Here is a 24,687-nt window from a genome sequence, read left to right as displayed (position 1 = left end):
GCCTTTGAAAGTCTCGCCTAATTCATCTGGAGTTGATGCTCCTCACACTAATGTTCATATAGTGAATCGGATCGTCAATGCTGGCTGCAGAAGCACAGGAAGTCACATACACACCCATTCTAAAAAGCAGAATTGAATATGTTTACAGCCTGGTAAACCCCCCGCCAAAAAAACCAAATAGTATGGAGGCTGCACTTTTTACGGAAGGCTGTAGGTTCGATCTCCTGCGACATGTCCGATGTGTCCTTGGGCAAGACACTTAACCCCGAATTGCTCCCCCTGCTGCGTCAGGGGCGTATGAATGTGGCATGAATGGAATTAGTTACTAGATGGGCTACTAATTACTAGATATAACCAGCCATCAGTGTGAATGGGTATGAATGGGGAGGTGTGATCTGCGGTGTAAAAGTGCTTTGAGTAGTCAGAAGACTAGAAAAGCGCTATACAAGCTCAAGTCCATTTACCATTTACCATTTTACCAGTAAGGTGCGTAGCTGACCTGATTGACAGGTGGGCGTGGTCAGCACCAGCTCTCAGCCTGTTGTTATGTTGAGTGCCGTCACTCAGGCTTTTAGTATACAGACTACAGTGTGTGCATGAGTTTTGTGTGTGTGTGTGTGTGTGTGTGTGTGTGTGTGTGTGTGTGTGTGTGTGTGTGTGTGTGTGTGTGTGTGTGTGTGTGTGTGTGTGTGTGTGTGTGTGTGTGTGTGTGTGTGTGTGTGTGTGTGTGTGTGTGTGTGTGTGTGTGTGTGTGTGTGTGTGTGTGTGTGTGTGTGTGTGTGTGTGTGTGTGTGTGTGTGTGTGTGTGTGTGTGTGTGTGTGTGTGTGTGTGTGTGTGTTTGAGTTCTCATACTGGTTACTACTTTTAATACAATGATTATATACTTGTACTTTTTAAATCTGTAGTGCTGTTATGTTTTCTGTCTAACTACGCAATACCAAACAGTCCATCTGCGCCTCTGCTTATTTGATGTATTCAAACTTTCTCAGGTGGGACCCAGCTGGAGGTGAAGCTGGTGTTGTTATGGAAACACAACATGCATATTGAGTATCTGGCGGCCGCCTCTTGGCCTTTGGACCCTGCCAAGAGAACCACCAGGGTGGAGGTGACTATGGAGGGAAGCTACGACATCCTGCACGACATCAGCTGCACCCAAAGGAAGCCCATTACCAGCCCGTACCGCACGTCCGTCATCCGGCGCTTTTGGAACACGCTGCAGAGGTACACCAGTCTAAATGAGAGAGAAAATCACACGTCCTGCCCTTAAAACTCCCTAAAGAAGAGATTCTACTGCTGAAAATGATGTTACCTAACAGTGTGTTGTGGGTTTGTCGTTTCAGCATCAATCAGACTGATCAGATGTTGGTGCACCTCCAGTCGTTTAATTCAGTTCCTGAGAACTACACGATTCCTGAGAGCACCAAAAACGGAGTACCTCTGTTCTACATCCCTCCTGGCTCGACTACTCCGGTACCGTGCAGACCCTCACCATCACACTTTACCTGTACTTTTCTATCTATCCACCAGGAGGTGCCAAATAGACATGAATAAGTCTTCAGATGTGAAAAATCAAGCTAGCGCCTCTCTCTCTCTTCAGTTGTAGTAAATGTTACTGAAACATACATAAATAAAACTCTAACTTGTCAGGTCTTAACATCTGCACACTAATTAAAATGCATCTCTGTCAAAGGCTACATCTTCAATGCAGACGTTTCTGCAACAATAAGCTTTTAAAACTGATGTCATGAGTTTTGGTTCCAGGGTATCCCTCATTGCTAATCATCACCCCGTCCTTGTGTCCTCTCAACCTTTTTGGATTCAATCTTGTCTTTTGTACAGGTGCTGTCGCTGCAGCATAGTGGATCCAAAGACTCGTCCCAGTCCCAATTTGCTTCCTACTGGAAGCCCATCCTCTCCATGGACGCAAACTTCTGGCAAAGATGGCTGCACATGCATCGCATAGCAATCATCCTGGAGCATGACATGTGAGAAAACAACTATTATATAAGAAATGAGCGTAGAGAACATGTGTGGTTGTGATGAATTGGTCCCATATTGATTTAAAGTCATGAATGATTCTGTCCCTACAGGCCCGTCCCCAAACACCTGCACACAGCTGGAAACAACGGTCGTTACAGCACCATACAGTGCCGTATCTCCCACTCTGCCCTGACGTCACTGCTGAGGGACTGGAGCAGTTTTGTACTGGTGGAGGGTTACTCCTATGTTAAACTCATATACAGGTGAGGCAATGGATGACAAGAAAAGACACTGTGACATCAACAGCTCCAGGAACTGAACAAAGATGTTGTTGTCTTTAGATTTAGTACTTTATGAACGATTGATTATTGAAAATAAGTTTGTAATGAATTGAGTGATAAATAGTGTTAGGATTGTATCTGATTATTACACCTGTACTTACAATACTTCAGAATCTTTGAATACACTAACCAAAGATAAAACAGTCTCAATACATTAAGCTCCCTAAAATGAGAATCATATTTACATCATTGTCTTTGTTTCTTTCTTTTTTCCTTTGTTCTTTCATTGTCTTCTTTTCTTTCTCTGTTTGTTTGTTTGTTTCTTTCTTTTCTCTCTCTCTCTCTCTCTCTCTCTCTTCCTTTGTGCCTGTCTTTCTTTTTTAACAGTTCTCCTGATCAGCCCCCTACCTCTTTCTACTTGGTCCGTCTCATCTCAAAGACACCATGTATGGTGCTGCGCTTGGGTTTCCCAATTGGTACAACGGCTCTTGTGAGAAACAAGGTACGAAGAGTAAGACAGAAAAGAGATGAACAATAACTCAGTTAAATCATTCTTTTCAGGAAAAATACGACCTCCTCACACATTTGATTAACTTTAAATCAATCTTTTTGATTGACAGTTGTGTAATGGCTTCTGAATATCCTTTCCGATTGTAGATACTTTAATAAGGAAGCCTTTTACTGTGTAAAAAGTCTGCTTTGCTGCTCAGCTGTGTACCTGTTCTCGGGTGAGCTGGTCTTTGTGTTTCTTTAATAGATTGTGGATGAGTTGCGGGAGCAGATCCTGAAACTTCGCTTCCCTCATCGTGTTCAGAGCAAAGAGGCCACCCCGAAGACCAAAAGGAAGATAGTAGGCCATCCATCACCATCCAAGTCCCCCTCTGTCCCCGCCCCCAAACCTGCCCTGTCAGACAGACCCTGTGTGGTGGTGCTCAATAAGCCTCTGGAAAAGCTCCTTATAAGGTCAATGTGCATGATAACCGCACACCTTTTTACTCACTGATACTCTCATTTTGTGTTCTTATAGTTTTTAGTTCTTCCTTTCAAATGTTTGGTCACAAGGCTCTGTGACTAAAAGTAAAGTTGACTGTGGTTTGGAAAGACACCAGTAAAAGCTCAGCTAAGCACTGCAATCACTATGAAACAAGGCTGTTAGCTTCATCTCTTTATAATGAAATGCGCTCTCCCTTCTTTGTAGGTATGAGAAGCTACCATTGGACCTTCGCACTCCCTTCATTTTCCATATGGAGAACTTCCCTCCGCCCTCAAACAGTACCATCCCCCTCAGCATGGCAGCCAACCGCACAGCCTCCTCCACCCTGGCCTCCCTGTCCCGTTACTTCCTGCACCAGCGCTGGGTGTGGAACGTGCAGAGCAGCCATGGACTGACTGTGGCCATGCAGGCTGTGGCTCACATCCTGTCCATGCTCTCTGAGTGAGTTCACACACCTTGTCGGTGACCAGAAGTTTTTGTTTCGTCGCATTTCCGAAGAATTAACATTTTTGTTCTGCGAAGATTAAACGTTAGTGTTTTCTCCATGTTTGCCTGAGGGTTTCATACGTAATAGTACCAATTAGTGTTGAAGCACTCAAAGCGGTCTCGAGATGTGCATGGTCTGAAGTGTCGAGCCTCTAGCTATAGATAGACTTGGTCTTCCAGATGTCCACCACCAAACAAACCAGTGTCTCATCAAAGAATCCCATCAACGAGGGAAAAAGGACAGACAGATTCAAGGTGTTATCAAGGCGGCTGTGGCTCAGTTAGTAGAATCTCTCAACTGGAAGGTTGAGGCTTCGATACCCAGCTCCTGTCTGATGTGTCCTTGGGCAAAAAAACGTAACCCTGAATTGCTTCCGCTGCGTTGTCTGTGGTGTATGAATGTATGTGAATGGGACGAGTTACTTCTGATGGACACTTCACATAGAAACCTCTACCATCAGTGTGTGAATTTGTAGACGTACTGTTACCATTTACCATTGGTCTGTCAATGTGTTTGGGGAAAAAACGAATGCCCATCTATCCAAAATAAACATCTGTCCTGAATGCACATCTGTTCTGATTTCTGTGTAGGATTCGCATATCAGAGGGCTTTCACTTTGCGGCCACCGGTGAGGGCATTGTGAACATGGTGATCGAGCTTCCAATGAAGGTAGGTCACTGCAGGACATCAAATTAATAAGAACCAAAAATGTGTTGTGTGTGTTTTTTTTCTAATGTCCACATTTTTAAGAGCTGAAGTTCTATCGCAAGTAGTGCTTATTTGTTTCTACTTGTGTCTTCATCCTTAGGCTGTTTCAGGGGACACTGACAGAGAGAGTCACTCCTGTATTGTTCAGTACATCCTGTTTCCACCTCACTCTACATCGACTAAGGACAGGTGAGACTGGGAGCAACATCTGCTCCTGATTTCATCGACTGTGGTCAGGTTTAGTTTAAACACGGGGACTTTGTTGTGTGTCATCACTGTATCTCTTTCTGCAACCTGCCCAGTCTCTCTTCAGTTTTCTCCGATACAAGACTCTGCAGGCCGAAAAAAGCTTAAAATTGTTTTGTTTGTTTTTTTTGGCAGCAGTAACAAGTTTTATCTCAAAACCCTTTACAAAGGAGCATGTAGGATACGATGCAGGAAGGACTTCCCCTTTGTATTCCTCACGTTCCTGTTGACCACACTTCCTTGTTGCTGAGGTTGAGGTCGGAGCAGGTAGTGCATGAATGAGGACGGCGGTGGTTGTGGGGGCGACATAGTCCGATGGGGTGTCTGGGTGTAAAGCAGTTAAAGATAGTCAGTAGCTTTTTACAGAAAATTAAAGATTTTAATTTATACAATGTGGCTCAATCGTCACTTCTGGGCATCTATACATGTGTGTTGGTGAAGTTTTGGTTGACTGGATGTTCCTGTGTGGGGAGTTTTATAAGTGGATGCAATTCACACCTGCAAATATGATGGACGTGGACGTAGCGGAAAAGCAGAGAAAATACAATCCTAGAGAGGCAAGACTTTGGGTTGGCTTATTTTGACCTGTAATAGGCCTATTCTAAGGTGACAGGCATTAAACATACATGCTAAATGTTTACATAGTAGCTGTGATTGGCTAATTAACCCTGATTGGTTGTTTGACAGGTAGAGTTAAAAAAGACTAATTGAAAGAGGGCTCAAATCTCAGACTTCATTTTGATTTAATATTTTTAGTGACATGATCAGAGTTTGTTATTTTAACACAAGTTCTGATGAATTATTGTTGCTTACTGTTGTTTTAAGTTCACCTACATCACAAAGCCGTTATTGGCGAACTATTTTCCCAACCATTAGAGACAGACTTCAATGGTATATTGCCAAGAAAGGAATTAAAGTTGTGAACAGGGATTCAAATGTCAATAACAATAATATCTGCCAATGTGAATTTTATAATACTTCAGATATGATGCCAAAGAAGACTCAAGGTTTACGGAAACATGTGACATGAAGGCAGACACACTTTTATTTCAGCTCCATTATGTTACAGACTCATCACAACTATAACCAGGAGATAAAAGAACTCTGTAAATGTACATGCTTGTGATTGTTTGGAAAAATTGTACTTGACTGTTGGTCACAAACTTCTCATATTATTTTCCATAGAGACTGTATACGGTCTGCATGCCTTGTCAATAACAATAGGTTTTTTGGACTAAACTGTTCTGGGAACTTTTTGAAGAGGAACTCTTGACTATGGAGTTCCCTGAGAACTACACACCATGGGAACATACCTCATCTGAAGTGGAGCAAAAGGTTGCTCTTGACGGGTTTCTAGGAACTTAAATAGTTCATAGTTCCTGTGGTGCAGAATCAGTAAAAAAAAAACAAACAAAAAAAAAAAACGAGGAGGGTTCCAACAGTTCCTAGAACTATGAAAAAGTTCCTGCACTCCAAAAATGCCTAATGACCCTCCTTCTTTGGCTGTCACAAAATATTCTAGTTAAATCAAGCTCTTCTCTACTGGTTGGCTGTACTGTGGCGGTGCTTTAACAACCTGTTTGTTTTGTTTTTGTGGGACTTCAGCTTCTCCACTGATGATGACAATGACACCGAAGTGGAGGCTGTAGATGTGGACACAGAGCTGAACCTTGTGACCGAGTGTTGGGTAGAACCACAAAGTGGCACCGTGATGAACTGCATGGAACAGCATCGCCACTTCAAGGGCCTCAAGTACCACGAGATACCTCAAGCAGTGTGTATCACTTATTTATACAGCTACACATCCCACTCACATGAGCAGAGCTAAGGGTGGAGTGGGGACTGATATTGTTAATCTTCATGTGCATACCGTTTCATTGCTATGTTTTGTATTTATATGAGGGTTTATTTCTATCAAAAAGTTTCTCTCTCGTGTGTAGATCTTCCCCAGAGATTTTGCCTGTATGTCCACAATGATGACCTTTGAATATTTGAGCCAACTGTGTCAGAACAAGGACCAGATCTGCTCACTGCCAGCTGGACTCACGGATGTGAGAGGTACAATTCTTTCTGTTTTTTTTTTAACCTACAGTAATTTACATTTGCATTATAACTGGACCCTGGACAAGCTGAAAACTCTCAATGTAGAACTGCAGCACTGCAGTAAGGACCTATTCATATCATTAACTTAATCTACAGTATAAAGGTCACATTTTACGCAAGATTTACTTTACCTTGACTAACTTTTTTCTTAGACTAATATGTGTATCTAGTCAGTCTACAAACCCCGCAATTATGAGAAAAGTCCATCCTCTATGCCTTTAGCCTGCTTCGCTTTTCAGAAAATGTGTGCTCAAAGAGGCCGATTGGAGATTTTCCCTTCATGACATCACAAAGGGCAGTAGCCCAGGTGGGTGACACTCCCACAGCTACGTGTTTGTTCTGCCCTCTTGAGTCTGCCTTCTCATCGTAAACAATAGGACATGGAGTGAGAACGCGTGAGACACTCAAGCCCTTCCAGAGAGGGGTGTGGTCAAATACAGCTCATTTACATTTAAAGCTACAGACACAGAAACAGCCTGTTCTGAGGAGGGCAGAAATAGAGGGGTATATAGGTACGATCAAATAAAGGATCAGAGTGGATTTACAACAAGACACTTTACACACATGTTTTGAGAAGCTCTGAGGCTTATTTAAAGTTACTGAAAAGGAGGACAATAAGTGACCTTTAAAAACTCTATCTAAAAATGTTTTCGTTTTTTGTATCCTGTATCTACAGTGTTCAGTAAAAATGTTATTTCATCAAAATGTTCCTAAGTATGCTTGAGTGTGTTGACTATGTTCACGCACACAAGACATGCCTGTGAAGGCTTTACTATGTTATCACTGACTTGTTATCAATTACTGATTTCTTTTTTTTATTGATGAATTTTATCTTCTGTTTTCAGGAGAAGCCTCGGCCCCTGAGGACAGCATATTCGTTGTTCCTTTTCAGTTTGACCTTATTCAGTTGCTTCCAAAATGCCAGCAGGTGGAGCTCTTCTTTCTCACGTTCACTACAGGTAACGGGGATATTGAAGAAGTGCCTGACAATATGTATTGATATCTCTGTTAAAAACAATAAGAATTCCATACTTATCACACCTTTTCATCTGAAACAGGGGAGAACGAGGCGCAGCTGCACGACTCGCCCTGTCTGCCCAACGAGCTTCTGCTTAGCCTCTTCCACAGCAACCTGGAGCATGAACTTAGTGACAGAGAGATCCCGTTAGCTGAGAACGACCATGCCGCCTTCATGCGCCACATTTTAGAGCGAGAACGAGACGGCCATGTGGCTCCTTTCTCCTTACCTGTAATCAAAGGTCAGCTCACGCCTCGTCATCTCACCCCATCTGTCATTTACAACAACTTCCACATTAACACTTTCATACACTAAGTCCAAGTCTCACACAATGAATCTACATATCTGCCTTTTTTTGTTTTGTCTCAGAGGAGTGTGTGAAGCCTCCAGAAAGACAGGACACTATGACATCCTTCCACACCACTTGCAGCGGCAAAGAGGTGATGGGATCGACCAGCACTTTACAGGTTATAAGATATGTGTTATTTAGAGTGGATGTATATTGTCTTTTTCCAAGATTGAAAAACACCTCAGGAGGGCGGCTATTGGCTCAGCTGGTACAGTCGGTCGTCTCTCAACCAGAAGATTGACATAGCGCAGATCACACTACCATCAGTGTGTAAATGTCGGTGTGACCTGCAGTGTAAACGAGCTTTGAGTAGACAGAAGACTAGAGAAGTGTTCAAGTCCATTTAACTTAATAGATTCAGAAAGTCCGTCATAGCTCCCTGCGATGATATGAATTTAAGAAACATTTTAAATCAGGATACCCTCAACACTGTGTTTAAAGGTTAAAAGTTCAAGGTTAACTTTCGCAAAATGCATCCCTTCGTCTTTCACACTCGCACACTGTAGACGTCTACCCTTCATATTATGTTTATGTTGCTACTTTTCGTTTCTTCTCTTTCATAAACAAAATTTAAATGATGTTGGTAATGTACAGCTTGAAATCGACACCTTTCAAACTGGGCCCTGAAGGATAACAGTTTCTATTTCATCCTTTTCCTAAATGTTGTTAATAGAAATCTGACTCCTCTAAATAATTACCTCAAATCTCTCTGCGCATTCTTTTGATGGGATGAGAGGAATGACTGGAGGCGTCTCTATCAGGTTAACAGAGTTTATTAACTCGATGAATCAAGAATGCAAGTTACAGAGTCTCTGGGTTCAACACTACGTGTCCCTGACGACAGACAGATACCTGGTCAGTGCGCGAAGTCTGAGCCCGACTATCTTTCCCTGAACCCTTTTATACACTAGACAGAGAATATCTAATCAAATTATGCATTTGAGAATGTGCGGTTTCCTTCCTCCGATTGGGCAGCTTTCCAAATTATGCGCCTCCTGATGTTTGGTTCCGCTTCTCTCATTGGTGCATCATATTCCCGAATCCTTTGTCCAATCTGTAGGGGAAGACACTTCCTACCTGTTTCTTATCACAACCTGACAACTCGTCAACTAACTAATTCTTTTTAGAGAAGACAATTTAGGTCATTAAGAATCAAGGCTCACTCAACCTATATAAAAGTGGGTGAGTGATTAACTGTTCAGGGCTTTAAACTAAACCTATGTTTGATTTGGTGAGTGATTCAGTTTAAAGGGCCACATCAAAACACATGTTGGAATGTGCACTCACTTGTGCAAGCCCTCTTCACAGAATACCTTTAACCTCTGAACTAAAATCTCAAACAATTACCGTAAATTCCGTACTATTGAGCGCACCTGGATATAAGCCGCACCGGCTAAAAATAAGTAAATAAATGTATTTGTACATATATAAGCCGCACTTGATTATAAGCCGCAGGTGTCCACGCTATAACAAGAGCTATTTACACAGACGTAGTCTACCGGTAACATCCGCAAATACTCTCCCCCAGCGTTCTCTCATACAGCCACTCAACACGTTCTCGCTGGTGCATTCACTGACTCTCCACATAATCGGAATTATGAACACATTATCAACTACTGACTTTACAACATGAACTGTTACAATACGAAGCCTAGCCGACGGTGTCTGTAACACGGCTGATGAAAAAGATGACCGTAATATATTTCACAAGAAAAAGTCCATCCATTCACTGCCTCAGAATGACTTCATTACTCACTTCCTCAGTCTCTGTTGTCGCTGTCAGTGTCATCTTAACGTGCAGCAGCTCTGTTAGCTTCTTTGACAGCCAGGTCGATCGCCTTTAACTTGAAAGCTGCATCATATGTATTTCTCCGTGTGTTTTCCATCATGAGGGTGCGTGCATGAAGCGCAAAATGACTGATATTAAGATCCGACGTGACGAAGTCAAATGTTTTTGCGGCAGAAGCTCATTGTCCCCCATAAAAAATCCATGCATTAGCCGCACCGGAGTAGAAGCCGCAGTGCTCGAAGTGTGAGAAAAAAGTAGCGGCTTATAGTCCGGAATTTACGGTAGATTAAAACACATATAATAACTGATATAATATAAATGTGAGCAACAATCATTCATACAATGGATATCTAATCATTCCTTTGTATTTGGTGATCAAACCTTTATTCAACAATACATTATTGCAGTAAACACTTTGATTATAAGCAGAAAAAGGCCTAATCTTCTATCAGCCACTCCTACAATGCAAGCTATCGCATGCTAGCACAAGTTAGCAGATAGTGTTTGGTAACTTCCTGTCCTGTAGAAAGCAAGCATACTTATGTGGAAGCCAACACAAGGTTCACCCTCGTTATTAGAACAAGCTTTATCTTTGTGGTGTTTCACCTTACTATGATTACATTTTCTACTGCTGAATTGTATCCACTCATGAACTCACCTGTGTGCTGTCATTGGCTGGTGGAAACTTTGCATAAGTCTGTTTTTTTTTCTGTACCGCGAACACATCAATGACTGTCCCAACAAGTATAAAACAAACTTATGGGTCCTCTCCTTTTTACAGAGTTTCAGTAATGCTGACCTTGTGGATGAGGAGCCCTTTCTGTTGGAGACTAGCTGCTCAACACCACAGTGGAGGTGCTATGCCAAGTACATCAACTCACAGCAAATTCTCCTCACCTTCCTTCCTGCTTCCTTCGCAGGTACGCCTCGAGTCATCTTTGGTAACCAACAGCTCTTTTTTTTTTTTTTATTGAGGCCAGTTGAAAGATGGTTGTGTGTCTATTTTGCAGATGTTCTTATGTTGAAAGCATCAGGGCTGGAGACAGAACCTCAGACGATTGCTGGCACACTGGAAGATGACACCCTGACACCCAGCAACAAATCCCAGGCTGACTCACTTTCTGGCTCCACCAGTTGTCTGGAGAGGTCTGAGTCTGACCTGAGTTTGGCTAGTAAACTAGGGAGGAGCTCTAGTAGTGGGAACGTCAACAACAGGTCCCCGTTACTCTCACCACAGTCTGAGGGCCAGAATGGGATTGCAGACTCGGTCATCCTGGACCATGACAGCTGGGACAGCAGAATGTCTGAGACAGTGACTGGGAACCCACGCTCAGGTCTTTTCATTGCTCTTGTCCGTTGTATTCAAGTCACAGTTACACATTTCATTCACACCTAGTATGGCTGAACAATTGGGCGAGAAAATATTCTTTCTTACTTTTCCAGATCTGGGTGAAAAAGAAGGAGTCCAGTTCTCTGAACCACAGAAACCCAATTTCCAAATCAGCTTCGACAGGCAGGTTCCTCAGCAGAGCACATTCGAATGCAGCCAACTGAAGTGTCCGGTCTACGTTTACAACTGCTCCCTGGAGCACCTGAAGGAGCAATTGGTGCATCCCAACTCCAACCGCCAACCCAGGGACATCTTCCTCAGGTACTAAAAGAGAGAAAAGGCTGCTTCCGAAGACTGACAATGTGAAAATGCTATATTCAGATTTTGCCTGTTCCTTTGCATAACAACCCTCTATTACCTTTACCACCAGTCAGATCTTAAAGGGATACTTCACCCATTTACATGAAGCTGTGTATCATTAGAAACATGGTAGTAGTGTTGAATGGTCGTGAATCCAGCCCTCAATTTGCCCTGAGATGAGAAAAATATGTTTTTCTTTGCCTGGAAGTTTTCTTCATGTGATGCCGCTTTTTGCATCACATGAAGAAAACTTTCAAGCAAAGAAAAACATATTTCTCTTGTCTCAGGGCAAAATGAGGGTTGGATTCACGACCATTCAACACTACTACTATGTTTCTAATGATACACAGCTTCATGTAAATGGGTGAAGTATCCCTTTTAAACTCACCATCAGCTTAAACAGAAGTCACAAGCAAGAAAGGAAAGATTAAAAAAAAAAAAGCAGCAATGAGAACAAAAATTTAAACCAAGGACACAAATCGACAAAAACAATGAAAGCAAGCGCCGATTGAAGAACCGCCTTCCATCCCAACCAAGGCGCGAATGACCAGCCAAACAACCCATCTACCAACCCAAACAACCCCGCTACACCCAGCAGATCCATGCACCACTCGTGTTATCAAGCAATGAAGCAACACCACCGACCTTAATCCTCCACCACCAGACCCCACAAATCCCAACCCAACTGAGGTATGTAGGCAGAATGGGCCGCAAGACCCAAAACATCAAGACTCTTGAGATCCTGGCGAGGCCGGACACTTTCCACCAGCGTTCCAGAGCCACTCTACCCCACTCCAAAAGAGATGAGGGGAGCCAGAGTCAGAGTCAGAGTCAGGGTGGGAAGCATATCTTCAGTGGAGAGATGTTGTAGAAGGCATGGCAGCCAAAGACAGAGATGAGTCAGCACTTTTCAGGGACATCATCCTCAAGTGCTTAACTCAGAAGGATAATGTAACAACTTAAGCTGCACTTTGAATGACTGGTAACATTTAGGTCAGATATTAATACGTGTCTTTGACTGTCTTCATGCCTGAGAATAGACCTCAAGAAGCTGAATCCTGGGAGATGAATCAGCAGATGAAGTTCAGGTAGCACTGCTTGACCGTGTTTCTCTGCTCTCCTCTGTCGTTCAACTTTGACTGCTTACACCTGAGAGGTCAGGACTTGCTTTCTGCAGGCTCCAAATCTGTTTCTGCCTCCTGTCTGTGCTTCCTCCTCAGGCGCGTGGCGTAGCATACAAGTCACTTAAGAAATCATTGCAGTAAGCTCGGAGATCGACGAAGTGGTTATCCATCAAATTAAATTACAGCTCAAAAGAGACAAAAAATAGAAAATGAAATAAAAAAAACCCCAAAGAATAAAAAATAAATCTGTATGAACAGGTGTCATGGCACGTCCACAATGTTTCTCACCACTCATGGGGAATGAAACTTGAGATTGATTGATGGACCAAATGAATCAAACCTTTGATTTCAATGAAGTTCCTATAGTCATTGATTACCTTTTTTTTTTTTTGTCATAAAACATATGATTGGAAATCGGGAAGTCAAAATGTTGATGTTTTAACTGGAGATTGATTCTGGGTATTTCTTCAGTTGTAAGATGAGAAAGAAAGACCCACAATCACTTCTAGTGTAGTTAATACAAATTATAATTTTTTTTTGCCATATGCTCGCCTCAGACTTGAATACATTCTCGATTTACAGTAGTTCAAAATCTTGTGCCAAAAGCGTGGAGAGGACCACTGTGCTTGCTGCAGCTTTGTCGGCGAGTGTGAATGTTGCAGCTCTCTCCAGTGACTCTGTAATACATGGAAACCCTGCTTTGACAAGGACAAGAACACTGAGTGCTTCAAACCAATGCTGTTGTGTTGAGCTATGACTCACATGCTTGTTGGCTTCTTTGACTTTTTCTTACTGCAGTGAAGATCTGGGCTGTACTTCTCTTCATGGGTATACTTCATTATATTTACTGCATATACACTTTGGTTTCGTTGATAGTGTTGTGTGAGGTTCCTTTCTGACATTTTGACTCTTGTCCTCTGGCAGGTCGCTGTCTCAGGACCGCAGCAGTCCGTCCCCTTGGGCGGATCTCCTGGCTCAGCCGCACAAACACAAGGAACTAGCCAACTACTGTGGCCTGCTTCAAGAGCATTACCACCAGAGCTACGTTAAAGGTAACGTCTCCAACCAGAAAACCTTCATCCACCTTTAGAAAAAAACAAAAACACCTTCAGAGTATTTATCTTGATCCACAACTTATACTGTCACTCTTGAATTCAGTCTTGTAAAGAGGAAATGCAGAATAAGCAATCAGAGGCCTTTGTTCCTGTAGGTGATGCATATTTGTGTACGCATCACAAAGACACTTTATTGCATTACTTGGGACAACATTGGATGTGTTTCCATTAGTGTTCACACGATCGTGGTCCCATGAGGATGAACTGTAACTACTTTGATCTCCTGACTTTTCCCTTACTCTTCTTCACAAAAATGTTTAAGGTCCATTGTTTTTGTTCAAGCGGCAACCTCTGCTCTTGAAAAATGAAGCCAATGCAAAAGTGCGAAATCCTGCATTTCGTCAATGTCTGCTTGATGTTTACAGCCTGGTACCAAAGAATCTTTTTTTAAACTGACCGTTGTTTGAATACGATACACGTCATCCATAGTTATGCGTGTCGCTGACATGATTGACAGGTGGGCGTGAACAGTTCATTAATAGGCTTAAAACCCGCCTCAGCTCCAGCTCTCAGCCTGTCGTTAGGTTGACTGACAGTTTGGCTGAGACAGGATTTCCAGCATGGTGGCTACTGACGAGGAGCCTCCGGAGTCCGGAGCTCCCTGCAGGAACAGATGAGTGGCATCACTCAGGACTCATCCCTTAATATTTACAGTCTATGTTTGAGTCAATACCTAAAAATCAGTAGGGAGCTTTCAACTCAACCAAAAGTATTTTCTTTAATAATTCCAAGTTGGGGAGAAGCACAGTGTGTGTAATAGATCAGCAGTCACAGATGAGCTCATCATCTTCCTGCAGGAGTTTACTGCAGCCTGCAGCAGTCACACAGCATCAGCTCTCAGGATGTCCTGGTGGCCATGGACTACTGTGAAGAATCCCTGCAGGAGATTGACATCACCACCTTCCTGCAGACCCTCTGTGGACACATCCGCGTCTTCAGGGAACATAGCGAGGCCTCACCATGGGGAGAGAATCCAAAACCTTCAAAAAGCCCTCCAACCTTTATCGTTGGAGAGACTGAGGAGGACAAACCAGATGAGAGGGCTGCTATGGCCTCCTCATCCAGGTAAGACACCTTTATAACATATATTCACAAGGTGTTCAAACATGAAACAAGTATATACCATCAACTGCAGAATATAATCAAGTGACAACCTTCAGTGTTGAAAAATAAAGCCGATGCAGGCGCTCAATCCTGCAGTTCACTGAGTGTACACTTGAGGCCGGCTGCAGGAACACAGGACTGCCTGTATCTGGTTGGCTAGTTAAGGAGACGGCGCCAGGTTTTCCTGAACATCCCACTGCGTAGCAAATTCCACACATGTATGCAGTCTCATGTGTGTAAACAGAGACATCAACCGTGAAGACCAAGTAGATTTCTAAGTCCGTGTTTTGTTTAGTGATGGAGGACTAGATGTTGAACAACTGGAATCAACCTTCACCTGAGTGGATTGACCTCCAAACTAAGATGCAAACGCAAAGTTCCCACACCTCCATGTTAGTAGTCTGTTTTTGTTTGCTTGGGAAGACATAGAGAGAAGAGCAGGAAGTGGAGCCACAGGTTGGATTCAAACCCAGGCCATCCGCTTCAACAACTATAGCCTCAGGCCATGAAGCGTGCAAACTAACCACTAGGCTATCTGCTGTCAAACCCTCTGCCTGTTTAGCAGTTTATCATGACTCTTTATTCTCTGAGGTCAATGGGCAGTTCTCTTATTTTGTATTTCAGCCAGTTTCTTTCGACGCTGCACACTTCCCTTCTCTCTTTTATTCTTATAGTATTGAAATGGAGGATGTAAGTGAAGCTGAATATAGATGGAGATCCTCAGTTCCTACGTCCCCACTGGTCCTGGATGAGTCGAAGGAAGCCAAGATTCCCGAGTTCTCCCTGACGATGCTTCAGACACAGCCAAAGTGCAAAGTGTATCCAGACCTGCACAAAGTAGTACAGGTATAACACGAAGCCTCACAGGGTGAAAACAAACACATCATCTCATGCTTCGTTCATGTGATGTCACATACATGTGAACATTATCATTCCACAGGATAAATTCATGGAGATTGTGTCCCAGTATTTCAAAGCTGTGCCATCAAACCCACACTACTTCTTCTACTGCCCACCATCAACCAAGAGAGATGTGAGTTGACAAGGATGTTTTTAAAGAAGTGGAAGAGGCAGCTCAGGCTTGGACAGATGACTGCTGTTGATGAGCCATGTAAACCTTTTGAGTGTGTTTCCTCCACAGGAGGACTCCGAGCCCGCTGAGGGAGGAAGGAGACCAAGTGAGGACCAGGTGTCAGAAGCCGAGCCGGCAACGGAGGATGGTGAGGATATTTGTCCCTTTTTATATGTCTTATCTTTTATTTCCTGTCAGGACCCTTATTGGAAAGTCCAGAGATAAGATAGTGTTAACAGTCTCTAACAGTATCCGGGGGAATCTGGAGGCTGAGCCAGTTCGTGACTCAACATCTAAGAAACAGATAGACGGACATCCACTACCGCTTTTTGGTTCCTTTTGGTTCCCTTTGTTTCCTTTTTTCAGTTTGACCAACTTGCAAACGACAACTGACTGGAGCTATTCCCACAGCCTACACCGCCGGCAGTCTTTGTCTGTTTCTGTATTTTGTGTTAAAGAATGAGCATCCCCTAGATTTTTTGATTTTTGATTTTTGTTTTGTTTTCAATGAATAGAGAGAAAAAAATTATTTCAAATATAAAACATGCAGTAAAAAGTGGCGGAGCAGTGTCGGTCATACAGCGGCCGTTGTCAACAGGCTGTTGTCATAGAGACAGGACGGGCGAGCAGCGCTCTTCTGCTCAAACGCTTCGTGCAAACACAGCCGGCACTTTTCTGCTCAGAAAAAAACGGCAGGTGGACACATGGTTTACTCAACCTCAGGGCATTTTACACTGTCCACCAACTGATGAGGTGTAAATCATTTTATATTACACAATATTACATTGCAGTTATTTAACCCTCATTAATTACATTGAGAGACATATTCTGTTTGAATTGCACGTCAAGAATAATCCAGCTACTGTAAGTTCTTTGCAACAAACCAAACAACAACAAAAAAGGAGAGGAAGAATTGCACATGAAAAAATGTTATATTTCAAAACAGCCCATATCCTTTACCGCTTCTTTGTCTGCTTCTTATTAACTTATGAAGTTAACAGATGAAAAGGTATATTTTATAACAAACGGGTTTGATTTTACAGTTATAGCTTCTTATTCAGTCATTCATGTTTAGAGATCTCATTCCAACACTCGATAGATGACAGACACTAAATAGTGCTATACACCTGCTGATGGGATACAAATGTTTGGTGTGTAGAGAACATGCCAGGCTGCATCATGACTGAGAGTGACCCAGAGTTGGTGGTGGAGTACGAGGAGCAGCCAGACACCAGCACTCAAGGAGAGTGTGAGGAGCGCTCCCTGTCTGACTCCAACACGGTGAATCAGGACCAGGACTCCTTCAGCATCTTAGAGGGAGACTCCCTGCTGGAGCCTGAAGGCCCCCAGATGGACATGCCTCCACTGTTTGTTCATGTCACATGTTCGGTCAACATGAAAAACTGCCATGGCTCCATGCCCATGCAAACACTGCCTACCTGTCTTGGTGAGTGCAACCGGGATCACATCTTTGCTCCCCCACAAACGGGGGGCATACCATTTTAAATCGGACGAAACACGAGTGTGGTTGAATTATCCATGCTCAGAAGTCGGTTTTGTGATTGCAGGTGAGATTATTTCCTGCCTGGAGAATGCAGAGTCCTTGAAGTCAGTGGATTTGAACGAGCTCTCAGTAACATTAGATATTTTTGTCCTGACACTGCCTCTGGAGATTGAAGTCATGGCTGAATTCCATCACAACAGGTGAGTCAGAGCAACAAAAAAAGTTGGATTGTTAAGTCTCCCTGCTCGTATTGCGATTTACTCCAGGCAACATTCTCTGTTGTGTTTCGATATTGTTGTCAAGTTTGAGATATCAACAAAGCATGGCACTGCTTGTTGAGCACGGGTATGTTACACATGTATGTTGTACAGGTATGTTTTTAGAACAGAGGTTTTGAAGACGTGTGGAAATGTTCTCAGGCATTTCTTGTCAACAGGCGCTTTGCAGGCAACGGCTTGGGACCCCAGACCAGTAGGTGGCCCCTTAGAGCTCATAAACCTAAACCAAAGCAGTGGCCCAAAATGTGAAGAGAAAAAAAGAAACTGGAGAAAAGGAAGAGGAGAAAGTGTTGGGACACTGGCAGACATAAAGTTAATGAACGCCGGTTGTAAGATCCCATTAAATTTCAATTAGGGTCCCAAGAGGATTTAGTCCAAAACTGTTCTTTCAGGCGTCTCTGCTCACCAACATAGTGGGAGATGAACTGTGCATTGATGTGAGAATGTTAAAAGTCCAGTTAGCAACGTTAACACCAGCACGTGTTGGGTTACGTCTGCCTGTTCTGCTAATCTCACGGAAACAAAAGTGACAGTGTCGCACAATGACGTCAAACGGAGGAGAAACCGACGTTGAAAAGCCCAAACTATTTTTTTCATCCTTAACTTCAACCTCGTTGTTCCCCAGGGAAAGTTATTTAGCAGCTAAGTGAGAACAAGAAACGGAAGCACAGACAACAACAAACACAGTGAATATTAAATGTGTCAGTATCAAAAGTCAATCAGTTAACAACAATAGAACTAAGAATGTCTCCAAACGTTCATCAGTAATAAACTCATCAGGGTCATCATTGGAGTTCAGTGGTTTCAGAATTGTTCATCCGGTTGGACTCTGCTTTTGGTCGTCTATATGTCCTTTCTGTGGGCAGAAGCCTTTTCCCATCCAAACATAAACACCTTCATCACGTTTTCTGAAAATCTTCATCCTGAAAGGAGTCTTGCTGGAGGTATGTTTTCAGTGACTGGAGATGCAGTTTGTGTAAGAAAGTCCGGCATAAAAATCAAAAAAGCCTCCGTGTGGACGAGGTTTTATGTGTCTATGCTTTAACAAAGACTACACAGAGTAGGAGTGGTGTTTGTAACTCAGCATAAGGACTTACTGATGAGATCTCCTGTTTGGGTCCAGATACACGTCAGAGAGCAGTGTGTCCCTGAATCGTTCACCAGGACAGCCCTCCTCCTATCGCTCTGATGAGGAGCTTATGACAGTGTTGGACAACCTGAGGGGAGCTGGTGTCGACGGGTGAGACGATTTCCCTCGCATGCTGCTTTTACAGTACAGTTCTGAGCTGAACTCCTTCTGACTCTGATACCCTCACCCTTTCTTTCACTGTTTTTTCTAAACTTTATTAGCGTCTCCAGTGATCCATTATCCAAACTCCCACTTCCTCACAAGTTAGCCATTCTGGCCACAATGGATGAGGTAAGCAGCAAGGCAAGAAGAGATACAACAAAATACAAATATAGTATTTAAATATAAACCAGACAGTTAGTTCTTATTTGAGATGCACTGATTGAGAAAATTATGGCTGATGTCGATTTAATTTAGAAGATTGATGATTCTTTATTTGAGGAGTTCTTTTGGTGGAAGACCACCTTTCATCATGTTTGATTACGAAAACAAGTTGACTTCATCTGCCCTAAGAAAAGCCTCTTCTCAGAATCAGTGTGTAGATGTACTAGATGTCGACATTAAATTGATTGAACACAACATATTAGGCAGCGGCTTTTGATCTCAGGTCACGCTACCTTTTGTCGAGTTATATCAGCCGATATCAATTTTTTTTTTTTTTTTTTTTTAAATGAACAGGATGGTGATTTCTGAAACAAGTGGCTGGAAAGATTCTGAAAATATCTCCATAAAAATGCTTTTAAATATTCATTGTTGTTTTAAGTGCTGATTGTTGTCCTTTTGTCCTGAAAGGTCCTGTCTTGTATTGTTATTATTACCTCACAGTTATGCGTGTGTTTCAGATCCGCTGGCTTCTGGAGGATGAGATCGTTTCTGCTCTGCGTCATTCTCGAGTCATCAGTTCAACCACGCTGCAGAAAGTAGCAGAGCATGTCATGCGGTCGAACGGCCGTCCTCATTGTCACTGTGAGGACGTTCCTCTGCAGTTTGTCTTTGGGCCCGAGCTGTCGCTGGAAAAATTCAAAGAGGCGAGGACACACTAAACAGAACAACTTTTACTAAACGCTTTGGGACTAACACGCTGCCCAGTTTCACCCTCGGATGAATTTGTTCATGCCACCTTTATTCTAAAAACTGATTAACAATACATTTTGGCTTTTTTTTAAAAATTGTCATTACCTTGTTATTTTCCTTATGGAGAATTTTTCATGTTTTTATGATGCAGGAGTTCCGCAGAATGTCCTTCACTGGCTATGTGCTGAACGGAGAGCATGAAAGCTTTTACTACCTGTCCTTGAGCAGACTGCACCCGCAGAGGATTAACGCCACCAAGAAGCTGTCTGAGAGCACTGTCGAGCCTCTCCAACAACACACTGAGCCCTGCAGTGCAGGAGCAGAAGTGGAGGGGGTCTCACTGGAGAGTGAAGCAGAGAATGAGGCAACAGAGGCTGATAGTGAGGTAACATGTGCAATGACTGAGTGAGGGTTAGAATCTCAATAGAAAAATACAAGACTTAGACTTTTGTATAATTTCACTTGAGTGTTTTGTTCCATTTCATTACCAATGAGATATTTAGTGATCCCGGATAGTATTACTCCTGGGATGAAATGTGGTGCAACATTAACTATTATATAGTTCTATAAGGGCGCACACATGCGGTCTAATCTTTCATCATTTCTCCTGAGTCCAGTACTAAGTTAGTGTGCATGATGCTTAGTTGAGATGAGATGTTATTCCTAAGTGTTTGGAATCCTCTTACACAGACCATCAAACATAAAGAACATCAGGCTGTTTGTCCGGCAGTAACACAAAGTAGCACCAAATCAATCAGTACCCAAGGAAGCACTGAGCCTAGTGCTTCTAGTAGCATAGCACTACAAGCTGTCTTGAAGAAAATGGTGAATGGACTTAAGAATTTATAGTCACACCTTCATACTCACACACTGACGTCAGAGGCTGCTGCAGTGGGGTTGAGCTTCTTGCCTTAGGACAATTGGGAACACACACACTCCTGCTTCAGGTTATCTGTTTCCGCCAGATGATTTGGATAACGTTTCTTCACTTTTTGAAATGTTCATAGAGCTGCCTTTCAATGCTTTGGTGTCTCTTTTGTGATTCATAGCAGCAGGATTAAGACAGGCAACACGGTTTATTTGATCCAATCAATGTGTTATGTTGTTTGTGTGTTCTATGTGCTTTGTGTCCGTTTTTCTGTTGAAGTTTGACTTCAACACATTCAGAGAAAACTTTGCTGAATTTTAAATGTCACTCTCGAACTGTAGAGTGAAGAGAAAAGGTCTGTCAGCACCACTACAGACACTCCGAGTGATAAAACTTCAGAGACCAGTGAGCCAGTCAGAGCCCAGCAGCCTGAGGCGTATGATAACGTTTCACAGAGCTCCCTCGGCTTGGTCGGGGACAGAGGTCAGCTTTGTACCCTGCAGCTCCAGACGGAGCCCAGAACAGAGCCAACTTCACCCCCCAAAACCCCATCGAGTGTCAGCCTGGCGGAGTCTGTGCAGTCTGCCTCCCAGAGTGAGTCTCTCAAACATACTGCATTCATGTACATTTAGAGCTAAGCATGTTTTCTTTGAACTAAATCAAAATGTCAGTTCTTAGAGTGTACAGCATGTTGAGCAGGAATCCAAACAGTTCGTGTTTTGGATGAGTTCAAAAGATAAATGGTGTGAAGTTAACTGTTTGTTATGCTCATTCAGGCTTTAAAGTGTATCACGTGTATTCCTCCGGCTTGCTTCTTTCTTTCATTATGAGAGCATTAACTCTCACTTTTGGCAGATTCTTAAAATAGCTGGTCAACTGTCGTTTCAGAACTGAAGAGCAGTTTTTAAAGAACAGGCAGTTCTGAGGGTGCTATAGGGTGCTCTTTTTCCTGGCTTTGATTTAAGACCCTGGTGAAAAGATCGTTGCTGACCGAACTAACGGTTTGTCTCTCCTCTCAGGCTGTGGAAAACTGAGGCAAAGTCGAGTCCAGAGTGTTGTCTCCAGCCAGGGCAGTCTGGACTCAGACATGCAGGGTAAGTTCATCAGAAACTGAAATGACACTGGATCTTTATTTAAAGAGGACATATTATATCCTCTTTCCACCTTTTCAAACAGTCCCCTGTGGTCTCAATGAAACATCTGTGCTGTGATTGATTGATGAATCAAGCAGCAGAGGAGTTTTGTGACCTTGTATAAACCAGCTCTCTCAGAACGCTCCATTTTGGTGTTTGTCTCTTTAAATGCAATGATTCCCCCCCCCCCCTTGAATTTTCCTGGTAGACATCACTCCTTCGATAGTGAAAATAAAAATGGCGGACCTGTGCAAAGGTCTCGCTTTAGGCTGGAGGTGGAGTCCATGAGTGGCGATACCAGAGGAGGGGAGGGTCTTTTCTTACCAGAATCCAACTGTGATGTCACAAGGAGAGAATATTTGAAAGAGTATTTTTCTCTGTGTTGTAAGACATACGCAGACCACAAACAAAGGACTGGATGAATAATTGTTATTGGGCCTCTGTGTGTTTGAAGGATATGATGGTGGCAGCAGTGATTCTGAATGCGAGAGCCCCACCCTGGATGAACACGAGTGTCAGTCTCCACTGATGCCTGACTTCTGGCTCATTGTTAAGATTCACCAGGACAGAGTGAAGGTCTACTCGCACTCAAGGTCAGACACACATTTCTCTCATATTATACATGTGATAATGTATTCCAGGGGTCATCAACTACTTTTGTACAAGGACCAGCGTTTTTCTTGACAAGACACTTTGATCCAGTCGATGTTGCCCCTGACCACCAGCATGATCCTCGTCTCGAGCAGCGTTGTTGTGTTAGTAGGCTAATGTTGGCGCTCTTTAGTTAGCTTGTAGCCTCACATTGCATTAACATCGAACAACTATGATCTCAAAAGGCATAAACAGTGAGTAAAGGATGTTATTCTTCTTTCAAGATGAACAGAGTCCCTCACTTTAACAGCTTCTGTGCGTCCGTCCCGTCCATGTAACACGACTCGCACAACATCACAGACAGCGTGACTCGAGCTTCTCACTCTTTGTAAACAGCCCAGACTCAGAGAGACATTTACAGGAAGCATATTCCTGATTTCAGCAGTGTTCAAGTGTAAAGACACATTCGGCCTTTAAAATATGTTTGCACAGAAGCCTGGCAGCTATCAAGCTCGATGTCAAGAAGTTGGTGTCACCTGATTCTCCAAATGCACTACTCACAATAAGTTAGGGATATTGTGAGGTCCTCACTAGGTTTTATACATAAAGTGTTTGTTTCACTTCAGTGACTTTCAGTTTGCTTTGGTGGAGGAGGTGCAACAGTCTGGGCAGGCATCACCAGCCAGCACAAAACAGATTTGGTGATTGTAGATGGTTCAGTCACTGCACGTTCTTACCTCAGAGACATCATAGAACCCATCATCATCCTCCAATTCTACCAGCACACCCCCAACTTTCTGTTCATGGACGATCATGCTCCACCACACTGTGCCAGAATAGTCACAAGCTCGACTTCAGGAAGTCGGAGTGCCACATGTGGTATGACCAGCAGTGTTCCCTGACCTGAACCCAATAGAGCACGTCTGGGACCAGCTGAAGCAGCGACTGGATGCTGGTAGCCCACCCCAACGTGGCCTCGCAGAACTGCATGTAGCACTCGTGGAGGCGTGGAGCGCAGCATTGCCTCATGAGGCTCGTTAGGAGTGTGTTGTCAAGCATTGCGGCAAATCTAACACCTGCTACTTTCAATGTTGGTTATTTTGGACTATTGATAGTACGAATTTCTGTGAATACGTTCAGTTTGGATACATCTTGTAGAGAAGACTTTGCTGTTAGCAGACTATGATCTATTTGGAGAAGCTATGACCATATGGGAAGAGACACACGATATATGAGGCACCACAAAAGTATAATGTTCGGCCTCAGTTGACAGTACAATGTTGAAGTGTTCCTCAAATATAGGTCCGACATTTGAAGAGTAAAGGTCATGTGTTTCTTCATACCATGTACAGAAGTATCTAAAGTGGGAAGGAATTTGTGACATCTGTTGTGCTGTATATAAGGGCTCTACGTTGAACAATAAAGTTGTCTACCTTTCAGCCTGCACAGAGTCTCAGTGTGTCTGTCAGAGTAGAACCACGGCCGTGATTATGCTGCATTAGTATTCTCCAGTCTTTTGATAGATTCAGCTTTAGGGACAGTTATATTATTCAACCCATCAACTATCTTAGTTATTGTCTAGACTGTTGGGGTAATAAATATTGCACTGATGAAAATGGTGCTTCATGTCATTCATTAATAGCAATATCAAAGGGAACGATTACTTATTTCATTAAAATTCAGACCAAATAGGAAAAGCACTGGTGTAAATAACAACATCCCTAACTTATTGAGAGTAGTGAATTTCAGATTGGGTTTTAATTTTTTATCTTTATTGTTTAATCTGTTCAGATTATTTGTATGGTGGGGGTTAGATGGGAAGCTTTGACGGGTACGATGTTCCCTGTGGGTCACCAGTTTTATGATCACTGTGTCTGTAGGCCTTAGAAGTAAAAGGCATTCATTAAAGTGCTTGAGTGCTTTTTTTCTCAATGACATAAGATAACGTTGACACAAGATAACAGATACAGAGTATGTAGTGACGACATTCATCCAAGACAAATGTTAGAGTGAGCTCGTACGTTTCCTCCAGACTTTGAGCACAGTCTG

At 43.0% G+C, this 24,687-nt stretch overlaps 1 protein-coding gene across 7 annotated transcripts in view; it reads left to right on the top strand.

Annotated features, from left to right (window-relative positions):
- Positions 1-24,687, top strand: part of szt2 (SZT2 subunit of KICSTOR complex) — an 83,855-nt gene that overhangs the window by 9,051 nt on the left and 50,117 nt on the right. For 5 of the 7 annotated variants that reach the window (XM_079351232.1, XM_079351229.1, XM_079351233.1 and 2 more), the window contains exons 10-41: positions 991-1,222; positions 1,342-1,471; positions 1,841-1,986; positions 2,092-2,244; positions 2,650-2,764; positions 3,020-3,225; positions 3,461-3,697; positions 4,334-4,412; positions 4,552-4,640; positions 6,303-6,471; positions 6,638-6,755; positions 7,646-7,759; positions 7,859-8,059; positions 8,188-8,285; positions 10,738-10,876; positions 10,967-11,290; positions 11,400-11,607; positions 12,687-12,734; positions 13,695-13,822; positions 14,683-14,950; positions 15,664-15,835; positions 15,930-16,022; positions 16,131-16,209; positions 17,221-17,508; positions 17,630-17,765; positions 18,967-19,083; positions 19,194-19,263; positions 19,815-20,000; positions 20,198-20,431; positions 21,256-21,508; positions 21,934-22,008; positions 22,502-22,640. In XM_079351232.1, the coding sequence (XP_079207358.1) occupies positions 991-1,222; positions 1,342-1,471; positions 1,841-1,986; positions 2,092-2,244; positions 2,650-2,764; positions 3,020-3,225; positions 3,461-3,697; positions 4,334-4,412; positions 4,552-4,640; positions 6,303-6,471; positions 6,638-6,755; positions 7,646-7,759; positions 7,859-8,059; positions 8,188-8,285; positions 10,738-10,876; positions 10,967-11,290; positions 11,400-11,607; positions 12,687-12,734; positions 13,695-13,822; positions 14,683-14,950; positions 15,664-15,835; positions 15,930-16,022; positions 16,131-16,209; positions 17,221-17,508; positions 17,630-17,765; positions 18,967-19,083; positions 19,194-19,263; positions 19,815-20,000; positions 20,198-20,431; positions 21,256-21,508; positions 21,934-22,008; positions 22,502-22,640 (5,044 nt within the window). The remainder of the gene's footprint in view (positions 1-990; positions 1,223-1,341; positions 1,472-1,840; positions 1,987-2,091; positions 2,245-2,649; positions 2,765-3,019; positions 3,226-3,460; positions 3,698-4,333; positions 4,413-4,551; positions 4,641-6,302; positions 6,472-6,637; positions 6,756-7,645; positions 7,760-7,858; positions 8,060-8,187; positions 8,286-10,737; positions 10,877-10,966; positions 11,291-11,399; positions 11,608-12,686; positions 12,735-13,694; positions 13,823-14,682; positions 14,951-15,663; positions 15,836-15,929; positions 16,023-16,130; positions 16,210-17,220; positions 17,509-17,629; positions 17,766-18,966; positions 19,084-19,193; positions 19,264-19,814; positions 20,001-20,197; positions 20,432-21,255; positions 21,509-21,933; positions 22,009-22,501; positions 22,641-24,687) is intronic. The other 2 variants (XM_079351230.1, XM_079351231.1) reach the window with 2 other exon arrangements.

This window comes from Symphodus melops (genome assembly GCF_947650265.1).
Source record: "Symphodus melops genome assembly, chromosome: 8".
NCBI classification, from domain to species: domain Eukaryota; kingdom Metazoa; phylum Chordata; class Actinopteri; order Labriformes; family Labridae; genus Symphodus; species Symphodus melops.
This window is presented reverse-complemented; position numbering and strand designations above follow the sequence as displayed.